The sequence below is a fragment of the Sorex fumeus genome, unplaced genomic scaffold (assembly GCF_029834395.1).
Source record: "Sorex fumeus unplaced genomic scaffold, SorFum_2.1 ptg000063l, whole genome shotgun sequence".
NCBI classification, from domain to species: domain Eukaryota; kingdom Metazoa; phylum Chordata; class Mammalia; order Eulipotyphla; family Soricidae; genus Sorex; species Sorex fumeus.
The window spans coordinates 39,469,300-39,479,999 of NW_026606120.1; the positions used below are offsets into that span (position 1 = coordinate 39,469,300).

The 10,700-nt window shown below is 47.7% G+C and overlaps 1 protein-coding gene across 2 annotated transcripts in view; it reads right to left on the reverse strand.

Moving 5' to 3' along the window:
* SEC22A (SEC22 homolog A, vesicle trafficking protein) overlaps positions 1–8,932 on the reverse strand; it is a 70,376-nt gene extending 61,444 nt beyond the window's left edge. The window contains exons 1-2 of one of the 2 annotated variants that reach the window (XM_056127232.1): positions 8,803–8,932; positions 3,251–3,451 (exon numbers count right to left, since the gene is read on the reverse strand). In XM_056127232.1, the coding sequence (XP_055983207.1) occupies positions 3,251–3,432 (182 nt within the window). In that variant the 5' untranslated portion in view covers positions 3,433–3,451; positions 8,803–8,932. Of the gene's footprint in view, positions 1–3,250; positions 3,452–5,680; positions 5,751–8,802 lie in introns of those variants that run through there. The other variant, XM_056127231.1, reaches the window with a different exon arrangement.
* Positions 8,933–10,700: the final 1,768 nt, after the last annotated feature.

A 10,700-nucleotide genomic window follows, 5' to 3' on the forward strand; every position in this document is an offset into this window, starting at 1 on the left:
TCCCAAATAATGATGGTGGGTCTGGTGTTGAAATATTGAATGTGATCAAAGTAGAGAGAGAGTAATGTGGAAGTCATCTGCCCCACAGGCAGGGGGAAGAGTGTGGGATGCGGGGATACTGGGGTTTTTGATGGTGGAAAATGGGCACTGGTGAAGGGACAGGCGTTTCATCATTGTATGATCGAGACTTAAACCCGAAAGCTTTGTAGCTGCTCTCACAGTGATTCAATAAATAAATTTGTAAAAAGTAAAGTAAAGTAAAGTAAAGGCCCTCCCGTTGATCATCGATTTGCTCGAGCGGGCCCAGTAACGTCTCCATTGGAGACTTTGTTGTTACTGTGTCTGGCATATCGAATACTCCCGGTAGCTTGCCTGTCTCTCCGAGAGGGGCGGAGGAATCGAACTCAGGTCGGCCATGTTGGCCGCTTGTAAGGCGAACGCCCTACCCGCTGTGCTATCGCTCCAGCCCTCCTATACTTTCAGGGATCATTTCTATAGTATGTTACTAGAGAAGTTTCTCTGATCGTGTAGAGCACCTGAAATTTGTAAAAAAGAAAAAAAAAAATGTAAGGTCGAGTTCATGCCCAATTCAACCAGCCTAATCAGTGACTGAATAATTAGCAATACTCCTAGGTTTAAAAAAAAAAACTTCTCTAAAAAAACTGAAGTAGACTAATATTCAGTTTCAGATATATTTTAATCACATTTTCTAGCTGAAATATCAGAAAACTCAAGTAAAGGTAATTGCCCAAGTGATCCAAAGAATTGTGGATACATGCTAAGGTTATCTTCGGAGCTTCCCAAGTGCTCAGCAGGCATTTCTACCCTCACAGATTCAACTTCTATGCAAATAATTCCAAAAATCTCTATTCCACTTTTCATAATCTAAATTAAAATGCTCAGAATAGACCTTCATTATCTCCTCTTTCTCTCATTTTTCTTAAGTGATCCTTTCCAAAGACTTTACTCTGTCTAATACCACCACAAATTTGGTCATCTCTGACCCTTCCTTCTCACATCTCCAATATCCCGTTTTTACTAGATCTCACTGCCTTTTCCCTTGCAGCGTCTTTCTGGTTGGTATTTTTTCACTTGCCCTAGTATTCTACAGACGAGGTCATGACCATAGGTTGGCCTCTGTCTCCTCAGACTTTCTATTTCCCTGTAATCCACGGGCTCAGCACTGCTCCATTTTCTCAAGTCATTTCTGTCAATACTACAGTAACAACTACCTATATAATTTATTATAACATCTCTCAATCTGAATTTTTAGATAAATTCAGAATCTGGCTCCAGATTAAATATTTACATTTTCTGTAATCATCCCTAAATCATAATATGTATAACATCCATCTTTTTACATGGGAGGGAGCTCCCAAGAGGCACTCAGGCGGTCCAGGGGGTCCCAATGGTGACTCCTGGCCAAGTGATGTGGTGATACAATGTTGCTTGTGCCCTGGGGGTGCTGAGGGTCTCCAGGACCACACCCAGCTGTGCTCTAGGGACCATGTGGTGTCAAGAATCAAACCCGTCCAACACATCTGTGTGCTGACTGCTGTGCTATTCCCAGTCCCTAAATCCTCGTCTTTACTTATTCTGCTTCTCACTACACTTGAAATGTTCTCTTCTGGCCTTAGCCAAACCTTTCTGACTCTTCAGGACCATGCTCATGTCTCATCTCACTAACAAAGTCCTCTTCTATATCCCGCGTGTATCTTATTCTTATCTGATTCCCTAGCACTCACAACAGGTATCAAACTGCCCTCTAATTAGTTCCTGTGTCTGTTCTCCAAGGCGGTCTTATCTATTTCCCTGGTTTTTTGTTTGTTGTTTTTTTGTTTTTTGCTTTTTGGGTCATACCTGGCGATGCATAGGGTTTACTGCTGGTTCTGCACTCAGGAATCACCCCTGGCGGTGCTCAGGGGACCATATAGGATGCTGAGAATCAAACCCACATCAGCCGCATGCAAGGCAAACGCCCTACCCACTATGCTATTGCTCCAGCCCCTATTTCCCTGGTTTTAATTAAACTGTAGCTGACATCCCCACTCCCCCATCAAAATCTCCACATTTGTCCTTCTTCACTAAACTTCACACATTACAGTCACCAGCCAGCTGGAAGTGCCTCTTGGCTGTCTAATGAGCACCTCTGCCTTATCATGACCAAAAAGAACCTGATTTTCACCACACAAACACTTAGCCCCTAATTTCACTCATTTCATTATCCAACTATTAGCCATTCCTCAGGCCCAGCACTGAAAGGTAATTCTGGATTCTTCTCTTCATTTACATCCCATTTTCCATCTAAGATTTAGATTAAAGCAATGTTTACTTTAATGTTTGCTTGTGCCCTGGGGGTGCTGAGGGTCTCCAGGACCACACCCAGCTGTTACTCCAAAAATTTGGTGTTACTCCAAAAATTCAGCCTATATCCAACCACTTCTCGTTATCTTCATTCAAGTTATGAACATCACCCAACCTGAGTTTCTCTCAGTCTCCTAAACAATCTCTGTTTCTATTCTTTCTTCCTTTAAGACCAAGCTTCAAAGAATAGCCAGGATTATCTATTCAAAGCCCAATCAGAATTGGTGAATCGCCCAGAGTTTAAAATTCTTTGATGGTATCCTACTGCATTAGACTCAATCCTAACTCTTTAGCACAGTCTAACTTGCCCCGTTCCTTTTTTTTAACCGTACTCCTACCACTCTGTTTATTATCTCTATATTTCCTTACGTCTGTTTTTCTTTTTTCATCCCTTGATATGTATCCAAGATTTTTCACCTTGTTCTTTGTCAAAAGCATCCTTATATGGCCACCTTCTTCCTCATCTTTTAGTCATTGCACAACTGCCACCGCAGAGAAGTCCCTGACTTCATAAAGTCACTCTTTAACCCACTGCCCTGTTTCAGTCTTTACATGTAAGAGTGATGAGTGCTAACACCCTCACTGGAAAATCAAGTTCTTAAGTTTTGGGGGGTAAGTAATACACTAGATTTTATTGATTTGCATTATTGTTTCTTAAGCATGTAAAAAAAAACAATAAATATTTAATAATCTAATATCTATGATTTTCAGAACCATAAACTTTTCTAGAGACTGATGTAAACAGGACAGAATTACTTAGTTTTAGTTACAGAAACATGACTCTTAACTTGAATGAGATTTCTTAATCAAATACTAGTTTCCACTACTACCTCATACAACTGCAACAATTAAGCAAATGATTCTAATGGACAAATTGAGGTCTTACTTAATGTTGTACTGTCCAGTTTTCAGCGTACATCTATCAGGAAGCTGAGCAAGTTTCCTTGAGAGCATTTTAAAGTACTTTCTGCACTCCTGCACGCCTGTGCCCTGGTCATAGTCGGTGGAAGCAGAAAGTGGCAGTCCATCTCTAACACGAACGACAGAGGCCGACAGAATCATAGACATTTCAGCCAACAGAGAAGGCCTAAAACAGAATGGACAATTCAGGTTAGAAAAATACAATCAAAGCCAAAGGTGATATATAAAACAAAAATGTTCGAATCACTAATAATCAAACATATACCAATTAAAATATATGGTATGCTTTACTTAAAAAAGTAGTATTAGTACTACTTTTAGTAGTATTTCTCATTAGTACATGTGGAAGCAAATATGCACTAAACTTCACTGTCAAAATTATCTGACAATACAAAACAAAAGTTGAAATATGTATACCCTCTGATTGTATTTGTATACAAATACAATCCTATCCTGAGGAAAATGATGAGATTCAGACAAACTATTAAACTGAAAGACATTCAATCAGGAAATAACTGAAAACAATCTATTATTAAACACCCACTATCAGGGAGATAGTTAAATAAATCATAGTACACCCAACAAAATACAACGCAGTAACTAAAAGCTTGGTTCGTGGAAAATAGGTTAACAGTGTGGTCAAAGGCTTAGGTGTTAGATTAAAAAAATAGTAACATGAAAACTACAAGTGAAATTTTCCATATATACAAAGAGAACAAAGAATGGAGAGAAAATGGAGGAAAGATATTGGAAGGCACATCGCCAACACTGAAACACTTATTGCCAAGAAATAAGGTTACGAATTTTCTAATTCTCTAGATTTTCATTAAATTACACAATGGACATGTATGACTTTTAGAATCAGAAAATGCATCTGCATTTAAATGAAATCTTTAAAGCCATAGGAATTACTGTTCTCAATCCTTTTACCATAAAACAGATGACATTGGCCTCTTTTATTAGATCCCAGTCATGTTTTACAAAAATACATTAGAGAGGGGCCAGAGCATAGCACAGCGGGTAGGGCATTTGCTTTGCACACGGCCGACCCAGGTCAGATCCCTAGTATCCCAGATGGTCTTCCAGCACCACCAGAATTAATTCCTGAGTGCAGAGCCAGGAGTGACCCTTGAGCACTGCTGGGTGTGATCCAAAAAGCAAAAAGAAAAAAGAAAAAAAACATTAAAGAACTGCACACTTCACAAGAATGATGCTGAGAGAAATCAGGTAAAGAGTCAAACTTTGATTTTAAAGAGCACAATCACAGTTCTCATACACAGTCATGTAAATATTGTTAAGAGGCTTGCTTATCAATGCACATGCTAGGCCCACATGCTATTGCCCCTCCCCACAAATCTGCGTACACTGCCTATCCATGATGACAACTGGTAATAAAAATTAAGTCCAAATATTAAAGCAAATGCATTAGATTTTTTCCTTTGTATCTTTTTTCCCAGAAGCAACTGCTGAGGGAAAAAAATTCTAAATAGAATTAGGTAGGTAAATGTAAACATTTAGGGAGTTTGAGAATACAAAATTAATCTACGATACTGTGGTCAGAAACTGTTTAGAACCAAGATAACAGTGCTAACCTCTATTCTTCAGAACAGTGTCAGGTTATAACTAATGCCCAATGCACCACTAGGGCAATCTCTCAAAAATTAATGAGCAAAATCTAACTACACAGGCACATTTTATATCCACTTTTCTGCAAAATTCCTTCATAAATGCCTCTTTTAAGATAAAAATCACTGCATATTGGGTTAGCCACTCATTCTATTCCAGTTATTTCCCAAACTTCAATTGACATTTCAGAATTCTTAATCTACATCCAACCTGTACTGTTATTTACCTTTTATAGGTATTTGAAGTGACTTATTTTTTTGTCCTGTCCATGGAATCAGCTGTAAGGTATTGGGTTTTTCAGATTTAAATTAATAGAGAAGTTTGGGGCTCAGGAAAGAAGGGAAAACCTCTTTTTTGGGGTGGAGGGCACGCCCAGTGGTACTCAGGGCTGACTCCTGGCTATGCTCAGGGATCACCTGGCGGGGCTTGGGGGGGTCATATGGGGTGCTGGGGATAAAACCTGGGTCAGCCATGTGCAGGGCAAGCACATTCCCACTGAACTATCTCTCCAGCCCTAAATAACTCTTTGTTTCATTCAAATGCATGTGCAAGGGCCAGAGAAATAGTACAGAGGGAAAGGTACCTGCCTTGCACACAGCAGATTCAGGTTCGATCCCTGCACTACATATGGTCCCCCAAGCACCGTCAAGAGTGATCCCTGAGTTCAGAGCCAGGAATAATTCCCAAGCATCACCAGGTATGGTTAAAAAAAACAAAAACAAAAACACCTTACACCTTGGCACATCGTTACTTTAATTTGAAGCACTACCTGTAGGGGCGGGGAGACAGGAGACAGTGGCTTTGTCCAACCCAGGCTCCATTTCTGGCACTACTTGGCCCCCCAGGCATCACCGTGCGCAGCCCCAGGGTCATAAGCACTGGTGAGTGCACCCTGGAGGCAACCTTCAAAAGTGGTCCAGGGATGCCCAGCACTGTAAGGCAAGAGCAGCATCAAACCTTGGGCCCTGGCACTGAATTGACTGCTAGACAAGAACTGACTGGGACCCCGGGCCTCCTGAGGAACACACGAAGCCCCACCCCACCCCAAACAAACAAAAGTTATCGGCTGAAATATTCAGAGATGGAGAGTATTTGGTGACCAAACTGAATTACTGAGGTCAGAGTGATAGAATACCAAGGGAGGACGCTTGCCTTGCACACAGCCAACCGGGGTTCAATCCCCGGCATCACATATGGTCCCCTGAACGGGGAGTGATCCCTGAGTACAGCACCAGGAGTAACCCCTGAGCACCACCAGGTATGACCCCCCAAACAAACAAACAAAAACCCCTGTGTTATGATATACAGGATGGGGTCAAGACTGAGTAAAAAGGAGAGAACTTGACAGTCACAGGCTACAGGAAGGCACCTGGGAAACTGCCTGAAGAGAAAGACAGCTGAGAATAACCAGAATTTTGCAGCTGTGCCTTTGCCCACACCCCCCCCCCCCCACCTCACCAGCCAACGCTGACACTCCTACTGTAAGTACTGCACTGCACAGTACACATAAGATCTAGGAGCTGATCAGATCCACAAACAGGACTCCCACACAGGGAACAGCATGGGAAGACACCTCCTTTCACAAACCATCCACAAGTGCCAGCACTGAAGCTGTCCTCGGCGCACATGAACACACACCGGAAGCAGCAATGAAGCCTGCGTTTCTTCTCTCTCCCCTCACCCTGCGAATCAGTCTCCTAAGGCCTGTAGCACTGTAGCACTGTCCTCCCGTCGTTCCATCGATTTGCTCGAGCGGGCCCAGTAACGTCTCCATCATGAGACTTGTTGTTACTGTGTCTGGCATATCGAATACGCCACGGGGAGCTTGCCAGGCTTTGCCGTGCGGGCGAGATACTCTCGGTACCTTGCCGGGCTCTCCGGGAGGGGTGGAGGAATCGAACTCGGCTCGGCCGGGCTGGCCGCGTGCAAGGCAAATGCCCTATCGCAGTGCTATTGCTCCAGCCTGGCAAGAGGAGAGGAGTCAGTCACCTAAGGCCAACAAGGGCAAAGCCCAGTGCCACAGAAGTTGTCTAGCCACACCTTCTGAAATAGTAAATACTAGCCTGGATTTCTTTTTTTAGAGGTGTATAGTAGTTAACAGGATGGACTTTGGAACCAGATTGCCAAGTTCAAACTCTGGCTCCACTGTGGACTGGGGCAGCTTTCTCTTTCTGCAGCTTCCTCACCCGTAAATTGTTTCTTCAATAGTTCCCACTAATATCACAGAGAACTGTCTCAAGTGCCCTAGGAACACAAACAGGGAGAACCTGAAACACTGCCTTGCATACTCAAGCACAGGACTGCGTGGCAGGACATGCTGACTACACTCAGAACCAGGTACTTCATACACATAGTCCCTCTATTTTTTTTGGGGGGGGGTTGGTAACATCCAGCGATCAGCAATTCTCAGGGGTTACTCCCGCACTGCATCCAGGGATCACTCCTGGGGTGCTCAGAGGAGCGTATCAGATGCCGGGGATCCAACCCGGGCCCGCCGCATGCCCGGCAAATGCCCTAGCTGCTGCATCATTGCTCCGGCCTTCCAGTAACCTGTTTCTCCTTACCTTCCAATAAATCAGCTCAGAAAGGCTAAGCAATGTGTCTATTTTCTAACCCAGTGGTGACAGAGGAGGGATTTAAACTCTGCTCTATATTGATGGTGGAAAGTTTGCACTGGTGGAGGGATGGGTGATTGATCATTGTATAGCTGAATATCAAACATGAAAGCTTTGAAACTGTGTCTCACGGTGGCTCAATAAAAAATTTTAAAAACAACAACAACAACTCTGCTCTATCTCTAAACATTTTCAGAGATTTTTTTAGGGTCTAGGAAACTATGGCCCTCTGCTTATCCAACCTTCTCACCCAACTCAGAAGAGAGGCAGCCCACAGGAACGCCTTAGGGGAGACCTGGGCTCCCTACACACACCAAAATGAAATGGGTTCAGATTTTTTTTTCTTTTTGGGTCACACCAGCGATGCACAGGGGTTCCTCCTGGCTCTGCACTCAGGAATTACTCCTAGCCGTGCTCAGGGGACCATATGGGATGCTGGGAATCGAACCCGGTTGGCCGCGTGCAAGGCAAAAGTCCTCCCCCCTGCGCTATCACTCCAGTCCCAGGTTTAGATTTTTAAAACATCAGTCCTACACCCAAAAAGGCACTACACTGATGTCATAGCTCTCAACCCAGGAAAGGCCCAGACGTCTAATCAGATAGGGCAGGGGCTGGGAACGTGACAGGAGGCCCTGGATCTGACCACTGCTTGGACTGGGGTTACATGTGGCCCTAAAAGGGGAGGCGGGGGAGCTTTGCATAATCATTTAGGACACAACCACAGATGTCAGACTGCACTTCTCAATACTCCCATGCCAGAAATGACACACCATGCCTACGTCCTGTCATCTCGGCCTGCAAGCAGTCGCCTGAACAGGGGAATGCGGTTCGGGTGAGTTTTCAAAGTGGCAGTTGCAACCACTTTGAAAGCTCATCCTGTCTCCCTCTCCCTCTGGAGTCCAGCTGACCAGGGGAAAACTGGGCTCCAAGGGAAAGGTGAGGCTCTGTGGCCAGGGACGGAGCACTTCCAGCAAGGAGGGGGAGGGCAGCTTGGGCCAGCAGTTCTGACCTCCCAGCGCGCACACACACACACACACACACACACTGGGTGTCAACTGGGCCTCAGAGCACCCAAGGGTGGCCCAGGGCACTGTGGGCCCCAGGCTCCTGCCACTGCAACTGGTCCGCCCTTGCCATCGTGCCAGCCTGGCTGGCCCCCTCCAGGCTCCGCCACCCGCCCCGGCCCCCTCCAGGCTCCGCCACCCGCCCCGGCCCCCTCCAGGCTCCGCCAGCCGGGCTCGGCCGCGGGCCGGGCGCTCGCGGACGCCGCTCCTACCTCCAGCCCCAGGTGCTGCCCGCCGGGCCGGGGGCAACGGCCGCCCGGAAGTGCAGGCGGAAGCGGCGGCGCGGGCGCGGGGCGGGCTGGGCCGGGGCACGGGCCGCACCTGCCGCGCGGGACCCGCCGCTCCCGGGACGCGCGCGCGGGGCACTGTGGGCCGGAGCCGCCTCTCCGCCCGCCGGCCAACGTGGCCGCCGCGGGCCGGGCCCCGCCTCCTCCGGCGGCCTGGCCAATCGGCTCGCGCCGGGCGCCTCGGCCCGCCCCTCGCGCGGGTCAGTCCCGCCCCCGGAGCCGTCGCCGCGGCGCCCGCACCTGCGCAGGGACGCCGGCCGGCCCGGGCGCCGCGTCCCGCCGCCCCCGAGGCGGGTGTTGCGGCCGCCCGAGCGCCGTCCGGAGCCGGTCCGGCTCGCACCTGCAGCCGCCGCCAACGGGCCGTCGGGATGCGGCGGGGCGGGCGGACGCGAGCGAGGGGTCGCCGCCGTCGCCGGCAGGAGGCGGGCGACGCGGGCCGGGGAGCGCCCGACGCCGGCCCGTCCCGGGCGCCGCTCGGCCCCGGGCGCTGGCTCTGCCCGACCGCCGGGCCTCGCCGCCGGCGACGCGCGAAGCCGAGGCCGCGCCAGGGCGACCGGGTCGCGGACCGAGGGTGGCGCCCGCTGGAGCCTTAGACGAGGATGCCGCGTGGAGACGAGCCGTTGCGCGTCAGGAATCGCGGTCAGAACCGGGAAGAAGCAGAGCCGGAGCGGTTCGCTCCCCCAAACCAGGGACGGGGCTCCGAAGAAGGACCCTCCGCGGCCCCTCGTGCAAACGAGCCTTCGAGAACGGCCGGACCGCGGGAGCAGCAGGCGCGGGGCGTTGTGGAGGCGCGGGAGGGCCCGGCGCCGTCCGGAACCGAGCCGAGTTGGGAGCGCGGGCGGCTCCGCGAGCTGAGGAAAGGCCGGTCGTGCAGGCCCTTGCCGGCCTTACTCGCGCAGACCAGGCTCTATGTGGGTTGTTTCTTCGGCCAGTGAACTGGAACAGAAAGTGCTGAAGGGACGTCAGTGATGCGTAGCTGAGGTTTATCCGGGGCTAGTGTGGACGAGGACAGAATCGGGTGCTGGAAGACAGTCCCGTAGCGTTCGCACTAGCCAAGGCCACAGACGATGGTGACTGAACTGTGACAATGACCCTAAGAGATAGGCAACGTTGGACAGTTTTTTCCAATATAGATAAAAGTCAGACATATAAATCAGAGGCGGAACCCAAGGGACATAGTAAGATTGGTTTCCCGGGAAGGGTAGGAAAAAAAACCATTGAGACGACTCTCTCAAGTTATTAGATGGACTAAGAAGCCATTAACTAATTAGGGATCATGGAGAAGAAAATGGAATATGTTTACATTTGAGATGTTTACAAATGGAGGTGTCAGCAGATTGGAATGTGTACATCTGCAGCTCAAAAGAAAGATCTAGACCAATTACATAAATTTATTGTTGGTTGTTAGAGTTAATCAAGCAATATCTCTCCTAAATACATATGCACTATATATTAAAGTATATGCATATGCGTGCATGAATGAATACAAATACATGCAATATATAAATATGCGATAGAAATGTACATCCTAAATATATGTGCATTAGAAATCTGCTCACCAAAAGGCATATAAAGTTGTTTACATTGTGTAATAGTGCCTAATAAAGAGAATGAACAACCTGCAGATTCACAAAAACAGATGGAACATAAAATTGGGTAAAAGAAGATAATTTCATACTATATGATTCCATTTATATACTCTTCAAAAACATACAAATATCAGACCAAGGAGATGACTCATAAGACTGGCGTGCATGCTTTGTATGCAAGAGGCCCAGCTTTGATGCCTGCAACAGCAAGAACTCCAGGAGCAACCCTTGAGC